Source organism: Mixophyes fleayi, chromosome 1 (genome assembly GCF_038048845.1).
Source record: "Mixophyes fleayi isolate aMixFle1 chromosome 1, aMixFle1.hap1, whole genome shotgun sequence".
Lineage (NCBI taxonomy): Eukaryota > Metazoa > Chordata > Amphibia > Anura > Limnodynastidae > Mixophyes > Mixophyes fleayi.
The window spans coordinates 277,704,133-277,725,435 of record NC_134402.1 but is presented as its reverse complement, the minus strand read 5'-3'; the positions used below and the strand labels follow the sequence as shown (position 1 = coordinate 277,725,435).

General features: G+C 41.2%; 1 protein-coding gene across 1 annotated transcript in view; it reads right to left on the bottom strand.

Moving 5' to 3' along the window:
• SHB (SH2 domain containing adaptor protein B) overlaps positions 1-19,007 on the bottom strand; it is a 167,062-nt gene extending 148,055 nt beyond the window's left edge. The window contains exon 1 of the mRNA XM_075210913.1: positions 17,517-19,007. Within this exon, the coding sequence (XP_075067014.1) occupies positions 17,517-18,206 (690 nt within the window). The 5' untranslated portion in view covers positions 18,207-19,007. The remainder of the gene's footprint in view (positions 1-17,516) is intronic.
• Positions 19,008-21,303: the final 2,296 nt, after the last annotated feature.

Here is a 21,303-nt window from a genome sequence, read left to right as displayed (position 1 = left end):
GAAAACCTCTTGTTTTTGATATATATATATTTGATGTCAGTGCATTTTGAATATTTTTCAATTTGCCCCACAACACTGAATGTACTTTATCTATGATACGCATCTATCTATCTTGACTGCGTAGTGTGGTGGCCCCGGTACACAATTTGGTACCGAGGCCACAATATAATTAAAAAACCCTCCACGGGTCAGAATTCCACCAAAAAAGGGTATGGACTGCGTAGTGTGGTGTGCCCGGAACACAATTTTTTACAGCGCCAACAATATAATTAAAAAATTGGGCATCAACTGTCACCGTTGTTTAATATCTGATGCACCTAAATATGGACTGCACAGTGGAGTGGCCCCGGTAGTAAATTTGGTGCCGGGGCCACAATACCTCCTCCAACTTCCAAGTGTAGTGTTTATAAAGACAGACAGCGTCGAAGTGTTATTAGTTGACTTTCTTAACCCTAAAATTGTCCCTGTTGCAAATATTCGTGCAATGGACAGTTACTTTTTCATTGAAAGACTCAAGCTTTCAAGTGTAGTGTTTATAAAATATAAACAACAATACAGTAGTTTTAGAGCATGTCAATACCTCTTGTTTTAAATTATGACACGGCATTTTACTTTTGGTTTAATTTCTTGAATTTGTTTAAATTTGGTTTTACTTTTTGAACATGGCAAACGACTGTTGATTGGTCATATAATGCAAAAAAAAAAGGTCCAAGATGGAATTGTCCTTGGGCCCTCACACCCACCCTTATGTGGGCTTTTTGGATTTTACATGCCCGGTACTACGAGATTGGGCATCGGGCTTGGAAGACGACGTTGATGGCATTTCATCGTCTATGTCATGACTAGTGGCAGCAGCTTCAGCATTAGGAGGAAGTGGGTCTTGATCTTTCCCTACTTTATCCTCCAAATTTTGGGTCTCCATTATATGTAGCACAAGATACTGCAGAATGTGTGAACTTGGTAATATTGCAGTACCAATGGGCTTATACTGCTGGATTGGTTTTGCAAATTTGGTTATAATTACTTTTTTTTTTTTAAAAAATTATTTAAATTTTTTTTATAACTTTTTTTTTATTTTTTTAATTACAGGGGAATATTGGGGAAATAACTATGCCCTTAGAAGCACAGAGCACAGGACACAGCACCACTGGACTGAGCACAGCACAGCACAGCACTGAACTGAACAGCACGAGATATAGCAGGACAGAGGACCACCTAACACACCCTCCCTCTACCCTGATCAATGCCCGAGTGAAGATGGCGGCGACTAGCGGGGAATTTATAGGATCCGAGTATCGCGAGATCCGACAACGGGATTATGAGTCAGAGCCTCAGTTTCAGATTTGAATTTGGCGCTAATACCCGGATCTGTCTCGGATCGGCAACGTTCGAGTGGGCTCGGATTTCATAAATCCGAGTGCGCTCATCTCTAATAGAAACTAGAAGTTGGTATAAAATACCAAAATATCACATGGATGAGTAGATGTCTATTGTGTAGATTAAAGTATTGTCACTTTTTAGGCTTATTTGTACATGAAGAGATGAGAACAAGGTGTACCATAGAAGCAGTAGAATGAAGGAGATACAGCAAAAGGTCATGAAACAAAAACAGCTCTTCAGGATTGCTTTACTGTAGCACTAATTGTCAAAATTTCAAGACTAATATATATATATATATATATATATATATATATATATATATATATATATATACACACACACACATATATATATATATATATACACACATATATACATATATATATATATACACATACACATATACACACACACACACACACACACACACTAGCACTTAGTGAATTAAGTTAACTGTATGATAACCAAGTTCTAAATGCAACTATAATTACAGATTATGTGTCTCCGAGATCAACTAGCGCACAAGGTTTGGTGAGTAAACACATGCATATCAAAAGGGACACTCAATGTGCTGCTCTGTGAGAATGAATAGGCCACTTACTATAGACATTCCAATGACAAATCACTGCATGAATGAGAAGAAAAACTTTGGAACAGACATTGCTCCCTGTGTAATGAAAAAAAAACGTTACACACCAGACATTGAAAAGGGCTGTCAATAAGAGTGTAACCTGCATAGCTAGAGCTGCATTACTGGCATACTGTGCAAGCAACACATATGGAGACACAGCAATCTAAACAAATTCTCTTGACCTCAACTTAAGGAATTGTCTGCAATGTGCCAAGTCTGTTCAACTGCCATTCAAAGCCAAAGAGTGTCGGGCTAGTGCCCCTAAGCTGCCGAGGTTTGCTTTTCAAGCCAGTGGCATTTTTTACCAACTTAACTGTGGGGCCCACTAAGCATTCCAAGTTCTTTAGTCTATTCACACTATCGTTCTATTCCATTGCTACATGTTACATATAGACAACAAACTGTTCCTCAAAGTTTCTGATATGTTTTGACCAAGCAAACGGCCAAGATGGCAGACTAAATAATCAACCTGCATATCATGGTTGGTGCCGACATTTTTTTCTTTTTGGATTTATTTTTAGTTACAATAAAATAAAATGTAAATAGATCAATAGATGTGAGAGTTTGTGTTAAGAATACACTTATCACACATCAGCAATATGGTTATCAAGGCATGTGGAAGACACAACAAAATCTATTATATTAATGTTGACCAAGAGGTTTCCTATACACTCAGAAATGCTTATCAGGTACTTGTATATTTGTAATTGTCTTAACTATCTTCTCCAATAACTGTATATATTACATTGTAAACAAAAAACTATTATGTAGGAATACATTTTACAGTCTAAAGGACCTCTTGAATCTGTCGGATGTACAGTTTACCAAGGAGTGGTAAAGAAATCCTAGTTTACCACGATATTTACAGATACAGTAAGATAAACACCACAGCAAATAGTTATAAAAACTGCAGCAGTGATTTATTCTCCTGAATAGAAGGTTTACTGTAGTTCATATACACTTACAGGCAGATTCAATTCCCAGCATTGTTCCATAGAACAACGTGGCCTTCGTACTATTACCAATACTTCTGTAATAGCTGTGCATTATTACTCTAAGCCGCAAGCAAAAATCCAGAGAAATTGCCGTAGTAATTTCTCTGGAATCTGTCCATTAACGTGAGGATGGACAAAGGGCGAAGTGATCGCAACATATTGGCCCACGATGAAATGATGCGAAAATGTCATTTTGTGAGATTGGGGCCAAAAAGACCCGATTCACCACGAATCACGTCATGGCCTTCCCGGAATTCGGGAGTCTGACATTCCTGGAGAGCGGGCAACTATGCTGTATACACAGCAATCGCTGGCAACTTTCAGGAGATTTTTCAGGGACCTTACAAGTTGCTTTGATCCCACAAAAGGGGCTGCACATTACCTTTGTAGAGAAACATCCAGTCACAGAGATGGTGTTCACACAGCACAAACAGTAATACCATGGTTGGCTATTCAAGAAGACATCCCCATTTATTCAGTGATTAGCCATTGCCATAGACCAGTGGATCCCAAACTTTCTCAGTTCAAGGCACCCCTAACCCAAAATAATTAGCAAGTAGTGCCCCGCCTTGCTTACCACCGACCCTGGTCGCGGCACCCCAAGGAGCCACAGCGCATACTTTGGGAACCATTGCCACAGACTGAATGCACTGGGCCTCATTTACAATGCATAAAAATATCAAGGTTCGCTGTAAAATATTGTTTAGTGATGTTATAATGGGCTTATGGGACAAGTTGTCGGCATTTTCAGTGGAACAGACGTTTGCACCAACCAATGTGAGGTGTTTGGTGAACTGTGGGTGTCCCTTACAAAGTATATAAGGGCGCACTTGTGTACGGAGCGCATTTTATAACGCAAGACTACTGAAGTGAAATGACAATTTCCACTCTGCAACAGGACCTTAGTTTTTCACCAGCTCAGAGCTGTACATTGGATCTCATTACTACACCTATATCAGGCTGTGCTTTGCACGGTCCTTTTGTATGTCTGTGGAGGAGCAGATTTCTGGGCTCCCTCAGAGCAACGTAAACAATACAAGTCTTCAAAACATACAAAAGTGCCAAACGTAATAAAGACAGTCCCAATGTTCCTTCAGTCTTATGATTAATGAAAGCCATAAATGAGCCCTGTAGGAGGAAAATGGAAAAGCTTTATTTAATCAAAGAGGGGGTTCTGTGATGTTACAATTAATTTAATGTTCGCCTCTCTAGATTTGTTTGCTTCTCCATACACAAAGGCATTCTAGTTGGTGGAGCAGTCTATTGAGAACGGAACATTATTATTTTATTTACAAAAAAAGTTGTTATTTTTCATATACTGCAGAACTAATTATAATTATTCCCATCAGTTCTTGCCCAAGTGGAGCTTACAATCTATATTCCCTACTACAGGTGAATACTGTGTTTCTACAAGTAGACTAGAACCCCCAAAGTACTGCGACAAACATTTAAAGTGACTTGCGGGCTGTAGAATGTTTTTTTAGGAAGAGTTTTTACAGCTTTCATTGCCCCCTTAATAGCACAAATGTAACGTCCTTCAAAGTGACGTACATGTCTGTGCCGGCACGTTCCTCTATCGCAATTGCTTGTCATTTTTTCAAGGAGTGTGTATTTTCAGTATATCGACAATTGCAGCAGTCACGATTACCAAGCTGGGTTTAGTGTTGTCGTAATTAAGTAGTTTCTGTTAAGACTACCACTGCTTTAAATGCACCTTTTAATTTATACACTTATGATTATTATATAACTTATATAATTATAATTTATACACACTGATTAACCAAGAATTCAAAAGTAAAATGCACAGATATGACACTTAATTTAATGCCAACCACCACTGTACACATGCATCTAACAATTTACTATATGGTTTTATGAGATAGCACATCTCTCAAAAGCTGTATATTTTTGATAACTTTCCCTGGTTTTGCAAAGGTTGGCCCAAGGCGGGTTTTGTTCCAGAAAATGTTCCTGGCTTTTCAAACAACTGCTTGGTACGGTTATACTTCTATTCTTATTCTTTTCTTCTTTTTATTGTGTTACAATATGTATGTAAACCATAGGGGAGATTTATTTTGTTCAGTTGTAAAAAAAAAAATAAAAAAAAATAAAAAAATGCCCAAAAGTAAATGATTAATTCATCTCCCCAAACTGTCCAATCTATTAAAAATGTATTTAAGTCCAATTCAGGCAATTTTACTTTGTAAAAAAAACCACAGCATTTTTCCTAGGTATTCATCTGAATAGACATAACAATGGGAGCAGAAAGTCCACTAAAATGCACTGAACATATTAACGAATGGAAAGCTCAGCCAATCACAATCAATACTTACCGGTACATGCTAGTCGCTTGCAATTGGCTGAGCAGGTACTAACCTCCAGCCCAATTATCAACAATGGTGCTGGTGGCAAAGCAAAATATATATATATATATATATATATATATATATATATACACACATACACACTTATTTAACGTCGTTTTTCAGGCAATCTTGACTGTCAGAAACCAGAGATTATTTTTGGAATGGTCCATGGCGATTTTGCAAATTGCACTTTAACAGAATCCCCCTGGTCTACACTTCACACACTATGCAGAAACTGATGATTTCTGCAATTGTGAGATGTAAATTTGTTCTTCTACTGCACGCAAACAACTGGCTCCTTGCACCCTCCGAGGATGGATATAGATGTCACTTTTTTTCCCCTTTTCCTGACCCTGAATAACACCACTCATGTCAAGCCAAGTGATTTGCAAAGAAGCAATTGAAAGAAACAACATTTAATAGGTTGCTTTTCATTAACTCAGAATGTCTATTTCAGCTTACATTACAGTCGAGCTGTCAGGGGAAAAAGCAACGTCATGCAATTGTTTTGACATGAGTGATAAATCGTAAGAGATTCCATCACCTAAGTGGGTTAGCACTGAAATGCTTAGCTTTGCCAGAGGCAGGGAGAGTGAAAGGCACATTAATTCTTATCCACTGTAAAAAAAATATAGTCTTAAATATAGCAACTTTTTTTTCTATTGATTTCCCTGAACAGTTACATCTTACAGTAAAATGGAATATAAAAGTGGTAAAGTAAACAACAATGTACAATATTGACGAGTTAACTTTCTCTCCTGGTGTATGGTTTGAGCATGGCAATACTGCACAAGACTTCCAAGAGGAAAGCTGCAAATAAAATGGTTTGATGTAATTTATAATGTAAAAAGCAATGTATGTTTATGGCTGGCCTCAGGGCATAAAGCTTGCTGGTTGTCACAAGACAATTCTTCATTAGTGAACTTTTAGGAAATAAAAATAGACAATATATTGTACTGTGTACTTCTAGCAAAACATTTCAGCAAATTTTGAGTTTCTACAAATATTACGTTGGACTGATGAGAGTTTAGGAATACATTTGTCTTCTAAAATGATATTTTAAAACAACTGAACTACAGGAGTTTCTCATTTATATAATGGACATCCAATGTTATGTAGCACTGTGAACAGAATCTTCAAGTCAGTCCAAAACACCTTACAATCTTGGCACCTTGACTACATAAAAGCTGATCCCATATAAATGATTTTGTTGGCAATGTGATTCCATTAAACTGGCTCATCTGCTACTGAAATCCAGCCAGATGATGGCAGTGACCGCTATCTCTGGGTGTGATCATCGACTACCCAGACTACTGGATATAGACAAAGTGTCCTCTCCGATGTCACATGAAGATAACTTTAGGCCGCAACGCCACCAGGCCGCTGCACTAACAGAACCAGTAGAGGTCAGAGGAAAAGCAGCATCATGCACTGCTTGTGACTTAGGGGGCTACAGTCGCAGAGCAGAGACCAGCCAAAGGTAGAGAGCAGCTGTGACAAAAATCCAAAAGGTTAGTGGGAAAAAAAACAAAATATTAACTACTCAGATGATTTTTCTTTTGCCATCTCTATAAATTCCCAATTCTTCTAAGGAAACCAAAAGGTACGGTATGTCCTTGAGCATATACTTCATTTATATAGAATTCATTTATGGTAGATAGATTAGGTCTCCTCCCACACTCCAAAAATGTACTGGTAAATTAGTCTTAGGGATATATTTGTGGGTTTGAAAGAGTGGAGATGTTGCCTATAGCAACCAATCAGATTCTAGCTGTCATTTTGTATAATGCACTAAATAAATGATAGCTAGAATCTGATTGGTTGCTATCGGCAACATCTCCACTTTTCAAACCCACAGTTTAGTAAACATACCCCTTAGTGTGTGTCAGTGCGAGTGTGTGTATTAGGGAATTTAGGGGCCTATTTAAGAAGCTGTAATATTTAGGATCCCAGCTATTTATAACTAAAGGATCACAGCAGGTATCTCAGATATCTGCTGCGGTCCATTATTGTATGCAAAAGCAGTCCCCATAGGTTTCTATTCGGACTACTATTTAGCATAATTTACCAAGTCCCAGATTTTAGGAACTTGTGCCCGATGGCAAACACCATCTGAAGACGATGTTATAGCCAATGAAGTCTATGGGGAGAGCATTGCGATAGAGGGATCTTCGGATACCTCATCTCATCTTACCTGCTCTCCCCTGGTTACCATCATAAATGTGACCACTTTGCAATAGTGATGTGAGGAAACGGGGTACTACTGGACTGAGAACTATGTAATCATCACCCGTTTCTCACGGTTTATTGTACTTTTTAATCCTTGGCCCAGTCTAAGTATATACACCAGAGCATTGGTGTATTATGTGTATTATTATTTCATGTTATTAGACACATTTTGCCCATACTATTACCTGTGATATTGTATGTAGTATAAATAGAAACAATATTGCCATACTGTGTGAAAATATCAGAACAACAGCAGTCATTTTGCTTGTGGTAGCTAATGTAATTACCATTTGTCTCAAATGTGTATTGTATGGGGTGCAGCTGAGATGAGGTTTGTTATCAGAACAATGTCTGAGTTAACTAGCTGGCAGCCCATGTTAATTAGCTAGGTCAACAGATAACCTGAGAGGTAATGAGGTTAGAACTTCTACTCATATGCAATGTGCCTCCACAGTAATATATTGGTTGAAATAGCATGGGGAAATGTATCAATATGTGTCAATATAAATGTAATTGTATCAAAAGGTATCACAGACTTATATTGTGTAACCCTGCTGATATCATGTGTCAAAAGTCTTATTGTTCCATGTAAGCATGCAGTGTCATTCCTTGATGTACTATTGTAACCCCATGTGTAGTGTATCCAGCCAAAACAGCTAATTGAGTCAAGCCATTCTATTGTCTAATCAAGGTAACAGGGACAGTATGTCTAGCAGCTAAATTGTTGACTGGGAGGCCCCTTCTGTAAAGGGGAGGTTGGAGACATTTGACCCTATTTCCTGGGTACAGAGAAAATAATATAGGGCGAGGAGAATGCCAGGGGGGATGCTAGTTTGGAGGATCCTGGTGTAGAAGACATCAGTGAAAAGGACTCTGGGCCAGGCACTGTGGTGCCGCTGGAGGGAACCCTACCAGGACAGGGTTGGTGTGAGCTAGTAACCCAGGCTAGGAGACACCATAACTGTTTTGCTAAACGGTAGTGGTAATATTGCGGGAGGATAAGACCCTGAAAGGGACAGAGATTATGACTTTGGAGTGCTGACTGCAGGAGGCTGCTGGAGGATACGTGCTACCATTTACCCTGTAACTTGTGAACGTCTTGTGGTGTTGTGCTGTCGTAATAAAGTCTTATTTTGGATATATCTTGGTCTACCCGAGTGAGTTGAATCCCACAGAGGGTAACTTCCATCCCAGCTAAGGGTGGTATCCTCACATTTGGTGGCAAGCAGTGGGATCACTCGGCCCGGTGTTGCAAGAACTGGGAAGGCTGCAAGGGACGCAAGCGGTTGCAGTCCAAGGGCCTTGTAGGTACAGCACAGCACGGGCTACACAGCACCCAAAGGAAGCCTATCAGAGGAGTTGCAAGAAACGTGAGACATGATCAAGTATAACTCCCTAAAACTGGATGAACTCCGGGGATTATGCCAGACAAGGGAAATTGCTACTACCCAGGATGACTTCAGGCCACAACTAGTGGAAAAACTATGCAAATGGGACCTGTGCCTACTCGATAATGCGGGCAGGATGAAAATAGCAGAGGTCCCAGCAGTGGAAGGCACCCAAGTTGGGACTTATGTTGCAGAAATCCTGAAAGCCAAGGAGTTGTATGAGGACCAGGAGCAGCCAGTAAGGATTCAGGAGATTGCAGCTACAATACAAACATCCCCCACCCCAGGCCAGTCAGCAGTGCACAGTGGAAGCTATGACTATGGTCAGCTTCGTCAAGAGCTGCAGCACGTCCTCAGTCAGTGGATCCGGAGAAAAGGACTTGAGCTGGTAAAAGCAGGGCTGACTGAGATATTTCCCAGCCTTCAGGATTGGGTGGCAAAGTGTAACCCACAGTCCTGGGATAAAGCAGAAAAGGGGCAGAGTGAAGGCCAAAGGCGACCCAGCAGTCAAGGACAAGCAATACCACACTTGGGACAAGTCGGGAAGTGGTGCCTTCGATGTGAATACTGGGGACATCTTCAACAGCAGTGTCCCAGGAAAGGAGGTCAATTAGACCAATTCCCTCCCACGGGGGTTGTTGGCAGGAGCCACCCCCGGAAAAACAAACACTACCACCCTGATGCGCCAGAGGCGAGGGGGGTAAAGGCCACTTGCAATGCTGTGGCTGACATGAGGCAAACAACAGGAGGACGCCTTTACAGGCACTTGAAACCTGTATGGGTGGATGGCAGAAAAGCCCAAGGATTTAGAGACTGTGGGGCAGCCATCACCCTGGTACGCCCCGAGTTGGTGGATTCCAGAAGAATTATCCCCAACAAGTACTTTAAAATTAGGATGGAGGATGGACGATGGGCAGAGATTCCAACAGCCCAAGTCCAGTTGCATTGGGGCCATTGTAACAACCTGGTAGAAGTTGGAGTTATGACAGGAATGTCCAATGAGGTGATTTTGGGCAATGATTTGGGGCAAGACCTCAGGAATTATTTTGTTGAAAAAGCCCATAGAAAGGTGAGCCCCAGGCAGAGGAAGAACAACCACTTCTACACGCCAGTAACTAACGGGTATCAGCAACCTTTCTTTACCATCTCCGGGCCTCTGAGGGTGAGTAGCCAAGACCATCCTGAGGGGGGGTTAGTCCTGGGGGAGGAGGATAAATCTAGACTGCAAGAAGCCCAGCTACTAGATCCAGATCTAGAAGGGATGCGGGCACTAGCAGATATGTCGTATAAGACTGGGGTGGTAGAGGATTGTGCTTGGTTGGATGGGTTACTGTATACGGTGTCCAGCCCATATCATAAGTACAGGTTGGTAGTCCCACCCGAATATCGGGATCGGTTTATAGCTCAGGCCCATGGGGAAGGGGGTACCGATCACAGAGGAAAAAGGAGAACACGAGCCAGGCTCAGACAGCAGTTCATGTGGTTAGGTTTAGCGAGGGATGTAGACCGCTACATAGCCAACTGTGCAGACTGCAAGAATATGTTAGGGCATGGCTGCAACAGTGACATTCGGACACAGGAGGGGAGAAGGCAGCATAAAAAGCAGGACATTGATGACTGCGTGATGTTACTCTCAGTAGTCCCTGCAGGAGATAGTGTGCAGCAGGATTCCTGCAAGAACCCTGTGCATAAGCGGGTGCAGACTGGGGAAATGAGTAATCCCAGTGCAGAAGGGAACTGGGAAAGGGGGAGGCGTAGCCAGACAGGACCCCAGACAACCAGGGAAAGGCAGTCGGTAAGGCTCTTAGACAGCAGGGCTCAGAGTAGCTACTGGAGCAGGAGACCGAGACTTCCCGCAGAGGTTCTGGGAATTGATAGGTGCTGGCGGCTACAAGAATATAACAAGGTGCAGCAAGTGAACGCTGGAGGCTGCGCACAGCCCTGCAGGAAATTGGTTCATCTCGTGGGAAACCACATAAAACCTGCAGTAGTGTCTGCAGAAGAGACTGGGGCTCAAGTTTAAAAAGTAGGGGAGGAATGTGAGGAAACGGGGTACTACTGGACTGAGAACTATGTAATCATCACCCGTTTCTCACGGTTTATTGTACTTTTTAATCCTTGGCCCAGTCTAAGTATATACACCAGAGCATTGGTGTATTATGTGTATTATTATTTCATGTTATTAGACACATTTTGCCCATACTATTACCTGTGATATTGTATGTAGTATAAATAGAAACAATATTGCCATACTGTGTGAAAATATCAGAACAACAGCAGTCATTTTGCTTGTGGTAGCTAATGTAATTACCATTTGTCTCAAATGTGTATTGTATGGGGTGCAGCTGAGATGAGGTTTGTTATCAGAACAATGTCTGAGTTAACTAGCTGGCAGCCCATGTTAATTAGCTAGGTCAACAGATAACCTGAGAGGTAATGAGGTTAGAACTTCTACTCATATGCAATGTGCCTCCACAGTAATATATTGGTTGAAATAGCATGGGGAAATGTATCAATATGTGTCAATATAAATGTAATTGTATCAAAAGGTATCACAGACTTATATTGTGTAACCCTGCTGATATCATGTGTCAAAAGTCTTATTGTTCCATGTAAGCATGCAGTGTCATTCCTTGATGTACTATTGTAACCCCATGTGTAGTGTATCCAGCCAAAACAGCTAATTGAGTCAAGCCATTCTATTGTCTAATCAAGGTAACAGGGACAGTATGTCTAGCAGCTAAATTGTTGACTGGGAGGCCCCTTCTGTAAAGGGGAGGTTGGAGACATTTGACCCTATTTCCTGGGTACAGAGAAAATAATATAGGGCGAGGAGAATGCCAGGGGGGGATGCTAGTTTGGAGGATCCTGGTGTAGAAGACATCAGTGAAAAGGACTCTGGGCCAGGCACTGTGGTGCCGCTGGAGGGAACCCTACCAGGACAGGGTTGGTGTGAGCTAGTAACCCAGGCTAGGAGACACCATAACTGTTTTGCTAAACGGTAGTGGTAATATTGCGGGAGGATAAGACCCTGAAAGGGACAGAGATTATGACTTTGGAGTGCTGACTGCAGGAGGCTGCTGGAGGATACGTGCTACCATTTACCCTGTAACTTGTGAACATCTTGTGGTGTTGTGCTGTCGTAATAAAGTCTTATTTTGGATATATCTTGGTCCACCCGAGTGAGTTGAATCCCACAGAGGGTAACTTCCATCCCAGCTAAGGGTGGTATCCTCACAAGTGACTATAGAGCAGATAGGTAAACTGTGTGTTTGCCGGGACAGTCGTTTGTCACGACTGCTGTTGCGGCAGAACACTTTCAGAAATGGTTTTGAACTTAGTATTGCAATAACGAATGAAAATCATTGTGTCAAAGATGCGGTTATTGTCAAACATGCCCTTTAGACTGTAAGCTCCAATGGGCAAGAGACTGATGTGAATGACAATCTCTGTACAGAGCTGCATAATTGGTGGCGCTATATAAATAAATTATGATGATACTTGTATCATGAGTAAGATTACCAGATAAGCCATATAAATCCAGACACGTTAATTATATACGCTGCACTCCCAATGTTTTGAAGCAAAATGTAGTCCGCATCATTTTTGTTTTCCCTAGGGGGGGGGGGGGGGGGGTTAGAGGATATGGTAATGTAGAAAAACAAGAATTTCAAAATGACCAGATATAGATACAATAGACATTATTTTCTTCGATCTATCATCTTCAAGTTAAGACAGATATAGGTAGTCACCAGTCCTCTTCTGGTGTTCATATGATATATTAGCTTGCCGGCACCAGACAGAGGCAGGTGAGAAACAAATAAATATTCGCAAAGCACTGCTGCTGTCACTTTGTACACACAAAAGACTGTATGCAAAGAACCAAGAGGTCTGCAAACACATGTAGCCCACAGAATAGGAAAAGGTTTCACAATGAAGCGAGACATTCCTGCTCAGGAACATCAAGAGGCAGGTGCAGCAATAAACAGCCAAGTCATTTAATTGTACTGTAGCAATTTCCTTCTCTACTGTTAACCAGTTAAATGATGTATAAATCTAAATATCTTGAACCAGGTTAAAATCTCAATACAAAAGTAAAATGCTTTTTGCTTTTCCAGGCACAGATGTTACAAGATGCTCATTCGGGTATCAATGGTTTTAAAATATTTTGAGTAGAAAATGCAAATCAATCTAACATCAACCCAGTGAACGATCTAGTACAATCTAGTGTCAAATATGCAACAGAACTACAGACTAGTGTGTCAAACAGCTCATTTATCCTATTTAAAGCTCACAGATATACATGGCATAAATGTCATTTCAGCAATGACAGCTCAGAAGGACCTTTATCACTGCCCAATAACAGGTCTAAATCAGCAGTCTCTTATCTATGTTAAATACTAACAGAAAGGAACTACACAAGAGTTTGTAAGTGAAAGAGAAAAAAACCTTTGTATGTTGTAGAAAGAGAATATTCAGCTGAGCAAATGCAGAAATATTTTATTAAAACACACGTCCTGCATTTTCTATGTCTTCCAGCATCAATAAAAAAAAAACCTTTGACGAAAAGAACATCTGAGACAGCAGTGAGATAGGGCCTTGCAATGTCCCAGGAGCCAGCTGACTACACCGGCATTTTTAAGCTGTATGAGATGTGGTCTATTTCACAGCTTCATATAGGGATCACTATACACACACAGATATTATATAGAATAAAAATCAGAACACTGAATTATTCTTTTCCATCCATCCACTTTCTCGAACATAAGAGTGCACATGCTTCCAGTTTAGCATAAAGATCAATGATCCCTAAGTAAACTTAATCAGCTCCCATTTCATTCAGCAGTTGATGAAGGGCAGCTCATAAGGGATTAAAACCATCTGTGTGGTTGATGCCTAAGGAGACAGCTAACATTTTAAAGAGCTAAGGATATATCTATTCAGACCCATATAAATTATCCAAAAAGTCACAAAGTCATGGCACCCGGGTGGTGTTGAGCTCTAGTTAAATCTGTCTTAAATACCTTCAGTAGTGTAATCTTAACTGTTAGCACTATATAATACTACAGTTTTGATGTTTGATCCCTACACATAAAACACTTGTTATATCCCTCCTATCAACTAAACACAGGAATCCCCAAAGTTTTAGAAAAGCGCATACCCTATTCCTCAGGTAACCGTAATCTCTCCAGGGCTCAAAACCCATCGCTCTGTAAATCAATAGTTCTAACAAGAGGTCTCTTGTGTGTTCCGCCCTGTAGAAAGAACAGGGCTGTTCCTCCTTTAAGTGTTACGCAGACTGAGCGTATCATTGTTTCAGCACGCTGTGGTTTCTTAGAGGTCAGGAAATGTGGCTCACTAAGACATCCACCTAACCTCACCAATATATAGAATCCTTATTTAAAGTACATGTGTATGTACCTGTTGAAATTTACAGAAATTACAAAAAACAAACAATCAAAAACAATTAGGCTACTGCCAAAGGATTTTATGAACTATGTGTAAAGCTAGGTACACACTACAGGGTTTTTGTCCAATAATCTGCTCAACCAGCCGACATACGACCGCTCGTTCAAAAGTCGGGTCAGTGTGTGTAGTGACACGATGGTCGAAAGTCTGCCCAAATGGACGATTTCGCCTCATTTGGTTGGCCGTACCATTTAATATTTTCATTCCAATCTCGTTTCCGTTGTGTATAAACTTCCGACCTATGTGTATGAAATTGCAATCATTGCTCACGACAACATGGCTGTAAAAAGTCGCTAAAGGGACTTCCGCTCTTCCCTTTATCTTCTAAAACAAGGCTAGTGTGTATGCAGTCCATGGACCGAGCGATCGGACCATCGATCGCATGTAAAATCAATTGGCATAAAAAGTTGGTGGAAAATTCTATAGTGTGTACCCAGCTTTAGACATTGTAATATGTGGGGCCCACAAAGGATAGCAGTGAAAGATTATAAAACCAAATGAAAGGGTTTATCAGTCAGAATGGAAAGTCTGGTTTGGTGATTACTCCATTGTCATGTGTCTGTGAAAAAGTTGGGCCACTTGGCAATCCAATTGCTCAGCAGAGCATGTAAAAGGCACTATTATGTTCAATTTGGCCATTCATGTTTATGGTCAAATGCAATTTTTTAGTAATGGGGAAGAAGAGATGACACTGTATGTGGAGAGAGTAACGCTACACACATTGCATGCCGATATTATAGAGATAGAGGCAAATTGGACAGATAATGTCACATGTTACATTTCCTAATGTGATAGCATCATTATCAAGTACACTTAGAAATAGATTCAGCAGATGAATGCTTTTGGATGGAGTGTGCAGTCATTTGAAAACCATAATAACAAGCTCACGTGCTACCTGGCCAGATCTGACCACACATGGATGGCCGTAGTGACCAATTGAAAAAATACCCTGTTGCTAAAACATGGTCAACTTAAGGTTCATTTTAACTGCAACAGATAATAAATTATATGGTTTCTTTTTAACTGGCATTTCAGTAAAACTGCCGAAGTCTGAATGGTTTCTTCCCCCCGACTGATTGCATTGTATTTTGCAGGCTGTAAAGACAACAAATAGTGTTTTCCTTATAATTATAATAAACAGAAGAAGAATGCTGATGGCCTCTTGTACACTCTTTGTCCAGTCACTGTAGGAAAAAGGATACACAAAGATGTGATGGTTGTAATTAGGATTCTGTTTAGATGTTGCTGTCATCAACAGCATCATCAGCTACAAAAAGGTCCTTCAAGTAACTTGTGGAAATGCACGTTTTAGGCATTTATAACAGTTTTGAGTGTTTAAACCTCAACGATATTGTACAGATGTCAAGTCTGCACTTCATTTTACAGTAAGATTTAAAAATTTTAACATTAAAAAATACAGTAAATATGGTGCATTGTTTGAGAGCGGACCATAACTTCCTAGGCTCCGAGGTGAATATAGCTACATATCACTGCTACAAATCGCTGAAACCTTTTATAATGGGATCATCTCATAGGTAAGTAATATTTTATCAGAAAACAGAAACGACATACCGTCAGGTTTTAAAAGGCATACTTTATGTTACAACTTGATTTCACTAGACCTTTCATTCATTCCAAAGGTTAACAGGGGTGAACACCATTTGTTTCTGTAATAGCCATAAGGCATATAATATAGTAGCTAAGGCAGCTGTAAGGCACTACATTGGCAGAATGATATTATATCCTCGTAAACAAGTTTGTAGAAAGGAGGTACAGGCTCATGCAATAAATTCCACCCATATTTTAACTCTCATGCAACAGTTACGAAGGCAAGAATCTGGATTTTCAGGTAACAGGTCACCATAAAATGACATCTGTCCAGGAAAATAGCTATGATTAAACTTTCTCATACACAAAGATCACGTTGACCACTGGAAAGAAAAACACAGACAACATTTAAAAAAACACAAGGTGCTCATTGTTTGGAATGTACTATTACCTAGATTGCAACCTCTACAGAATAGCCCCCTCTTTACCATGTGTGCGAGTCTATACTTGTGTCTGACACTACTTGACGCACTATTGTACAAGTACTGTGGATTGTGTTGACGCTATACAAATGTCAATCATGACTATAGTGTTAATAATGTAACAATCATCTAGAGAAAACAAAGAGGATCAACAAACAAGCCCAATGGTACCCAAGTTGTAAATGTTTATCTTGTACTGTGATGTTTCTCTGCAAAGTAACAATATATTCAACATTTGGAGAAAAAATAATACAAGTCGAAACTAAAATAAACTACCACAAATAAGTCACAAGTGATGGAAGGCCAAAATCACCTCTTTGTATAGAGAAGTCAAAGACATGGTTTACCATAGAGCTGGATGGAAACAAAGGAATATTTAGACAATGCTATGCTTGAAAATTCAACAGTTTTAAAAGTGATGTGGTATCAGGTCATGAAAGACTAATAAGCAGACTTTCTGCAGTAAAAATTATAACTTTCAATTTGTGTAAAAACAAGTACAAATTAACCATGCATAACAATAAAATTGTACCTAGTGTATTATATATGTTTAATATTTTAATCATTACAGTATACACATGACATACACAAGCAAGCATTTTTAAAACATGACCAATAGTTTATGATTTCTCCTGAGCCAATGATTTCTACATGACCACCTCAAGACTGTTGGGAGTACAATTCTCTAGCAGACAGGCAGAAAGAGACCGCTGAATGATCACATAGGTTAGGAGCAGACACCCCCGGGCAGGTGAAGTAATAAGTCCATTACAAAGAGAGATCTGTAGGCTGTAGGCCAGCGCATGTCAGAGGGGGGTTACTAGGGTTGTTTGTCATATGTATGACAGATCGAGCCAGACAGAGACGTTATGAGAATTATTGATTCCTGACATGAACAAGAAACACATAAAACGCGGAATTCGTTATCACATACCTGATAGAGGAGGTAAAAGGCAACCACTATGACATAAGGTGACCAGCCTGGAGTTGGGGCACATGCAATGACTACAATAGATTCCTATTCTTACCTTGTCTTTCTTGCCAGGGTTATTCTGCTCCTCGTTCTTGCTGACTCCTCCGGTCACTGTCGGGCTCCATGTGATGCCAGCTGAGCCGGACCCACCTGCGCCGGTGCCACCCCCGGTGTCACTCCACCCGCAGCTGTCTATCTTGATGAGCCGGTGCTTGGGGGACACGATGTACTTGAGCTCCGATCCCCCTGCCAGCTGTTGCTGCTGGTGCCTGGCTCCGGCTGGCCTCCTCTCGCTGTTGCTGCGGTACAGATGCGGGGAGGAGGACGAGGAAGAGGACGAAGAGGTGGTGTTGGTGCTGGAGCCTGGGTAAGGCTCTTGGAATAGGCTGTTGCTGCTGCTGCACCCTGGCGCCCTGACGCTGCCCCTCCTGCCCTCTCCCTGCTGCTCCTCCCTGCACATGGCCCGCAGCTTGCGGAGAGACGAACCGGGCCCGTTGTACGGATCCTCGAAGTCCCTCTCCTTCTGGGCCCGGTAGGCTCTGATCAGGTCGCTCTCTTCCCTGCAGTGCCCGGGCAGCGGGGACGTGTGGTGGTGATACTGGGGGAAGGGCTGCTGCTGCAGGTGGAAGGAGCGCTCGGTGCCCCCGTTCCTTTTGTAATCCGGTCTGGGTGGCTGCGGGGGGCTTTTGGTCTTGTTGTTATTATTGTTGCCCAGACTGAAATACTTATTCAGCCATTTCGCCATGATCAGCCTTGGTAGTGTGAGCTCTGCGATCTCCTGCTGCAGCAGCTGATCCGCTGACACTCCCCCCGTGCTGGGCTCACATGGAACAACACCAAGTTCTGGGGCAACACTCCAAACCTCTCCCACTAGCTGCACTTCTCTACGGGACGAGTAGAAGAACCCCGGTGGCTACTGAAACTGAGCCTCTTATACTGAGTCACAGCACTCGGCGGTCCAGTAAATTTAGACAGAGAGATAGAGTTCTTCCATGGACTTAGCGATCAGCTTCAGCGACCTGACAGAAAAGTGTCTACGTCTTGCAGTGATTAAGGTAAACTGCGTGCACAGTACATAAAGTCATGAGAGGTTTGATCTAATTGTCCCACCTTGTGGATTCAATGATCTGGACATATAGTGGTGCAGTCATCAGATTGCTCTCCTGCTGCCTCAAGTTAAATCCAGTTTCCTTTTTCCCATTCACACTGAGATACTGATCCACTTTCCAAATTATAAACACGTTTAACAGATGACTGTCAATAAAACGTGCGTTCAACAAAAGTAAGTAATGATGAGAGTGCGAGCTCCAGAGATGAATCCTGGTCACTTTCAGTTCTCTTCACTTGTTGAATAGACGTCCACACTAAGCAGCAGCTGTGTCTCCACTGACTACTGTTCACAATAAAGTGAGATCGTGTAAACCCCCAATAGACTAAAATAAATCCAGATTACCAGATGAATTGTCTGTGCTGGAAGCTGGGCTCACTTTGTTCACAAGTGGTGACAGCTCCTTTGGCTGCGTGTTGTGAGGCTGTTAAACCAGAGCTCACCTCTTGCTGTGATTGGGAGGAGGGCCATGTGTGTACGTACCCTCCCTCTGCTGTCAAACTACTCCCACAACCACCACCACACACCCTGCAACCTCCTCCTCCATCTACAACGCTGGTCACTCGGGATCTCTCACCTCGGCATCCTGAGTATGCAGCTGGACGAGTTCCCACCACAACAGAAGGCGACACTTAGCAAATATTTTGCGTTTTCATTCAACTGCTAAGCATGCAACATTACAGTAGTGTAACACACTAAACTAACAAGAGATCTTAGCACCCACAGCAATCAGACATGTCAGAAGGTGGTGTAAGCAGGTACACGCACTTCAACCTTCTAAAATATACTTTTATATAAAAACACAAATGTGGTTTATCCAATGCTTAAGAATTTAAGTGCATGCAAATCACTCTAAATTTATCTAACATTCCTTCCTCTCATATTATACCTATACTGCCTCTACTGGAGACCAGGTGTAAGTACAAATAGGTGAACCTGTATGTAATTGGAATTATAAAAATACAAGTGAGCAAAAATTATATAAAGCAGAGCTGATTTGCTGTCTCATATTATCTCTCTGAAATACATATGCCTACACAGCTGTAGACCAGGAGTAAGCACAACTAGGTGGATCTGAACTAAGAAAAAATATAAAAATATACATCATGTGAAAAAATGCAATTTTGCACCTCGGTAAAACCATGTTATGCTAGTGGGGTGCAAAGTTAAAATGTGTGGACAGATGGGAGGGAGGTAGCACATTGCTCAACTGTAAATGTCAGTATAAAAAATAAAGTTGTAGTTTGCAGGCAGCACTTTCCCTACATGCAAAACTCATTTGCAGCTCTTGTTTCTTATCATTGTTTGTCCAGATGCCAATTTGCACCCTTTAGCTGGATTTGTCTCAACTTATTGCAGCCCAAGGTGTGCAAACCTTGGAATTGCATAGGAAACTCAAACACTATTCACTATAAAAAGACAGGATATACTGGAGTATAACATGAGACTGTTGCAAAATAGGATCTTATTTGTATATTTTTGTTATATAATAAAACCCACCATTAAATAATTAGCTCTGACCCACAGTCCATCATTAAAATAATAGCCTACCTCCCACCCATATTACAGTAGAGACTTCCCTCCCCATGCTGGCAATTAATGGTATATATGTTTAATAAACATACCTATCTCCTGCAACCATCACTGCCATTAAATAATTCCTATTCACATTTAATAAATAGACCTCATTCTCCCCAAACAGCCTCATATTTAATTAAAACGACTCCAGCATTAAATTAAAGGTCCCATCACCCCATCTTAAATTAAGACCCCACTATTAAATTAAATAGCCCACTAATAAATTAAATAGCCTGACCATCATATCACAAATAAAATAAAACCCATTAAATAATAACCCCCACCTACACTCCACCATTAAACTAATAGCATACCTCCCACCCACATTATATTAACACCCCTCACTCACTTCCATCACATATTGTATTAACACCCTCCCTCCCTTCTCTCACTCCAAACATTATATTAAGAACACCGTCCCTTCCACATAAAATTAAGACCCCCTTACTCCCCTCCTTTCCCTCACCTAACACATTATATTAAGACCCCCCCCCCCCTCACACTTACCCTGTTCCATTCCCGCTCTGCTTCTCTTGCAGTTCTGCACACAAGAAAGGGCACCTGTCACATTGTGCTCCTCCCATGTGACACCTGGAAGATAGGAGGGACGAGTTAGCGGATCCGTCGTCAAATGAGGGGAGGTGGCTGCTCCCGGTGGAGGGGTCAGACTCCAACTTCCAGACTGTCCCCCTGATGGCACAAGATAGAGGGGGGGCTGAAGCATATGTCCCCCCCTTCCTTAATCCGACCTTGCCTAAGGGTGAAAAGCAGTGGCCCAGTGAGAGGGAGATCAATTTTACTTTGGGTAAAAAGATCAGATTGGGGAGGTGACAAAATAAAAAAAATACAATTTAAATTGAAATGTGCTCTATGGAATAATAATGATAATGGAGTTGGTAATGTGGTTTTATAATGAAAGTCATTTTTAGTATCTGTATTTTGCATATTGCTATTCCTATATTAGAAATTGTATATTGTATCAAAAGGAGCTGTGGTGTAAAATGTTGTAAGAGGGGACGATTTTGCAGTGTAAAAATTCCTAGTTATCCCATAACTACAGCCTGGTATACATCTATGCAATTATTGTGCAGATCACAAGATTCACAACCGTTTAGTTAGATATTGGAAGAGTGTGTACTCTCCCATGCTCATGTTT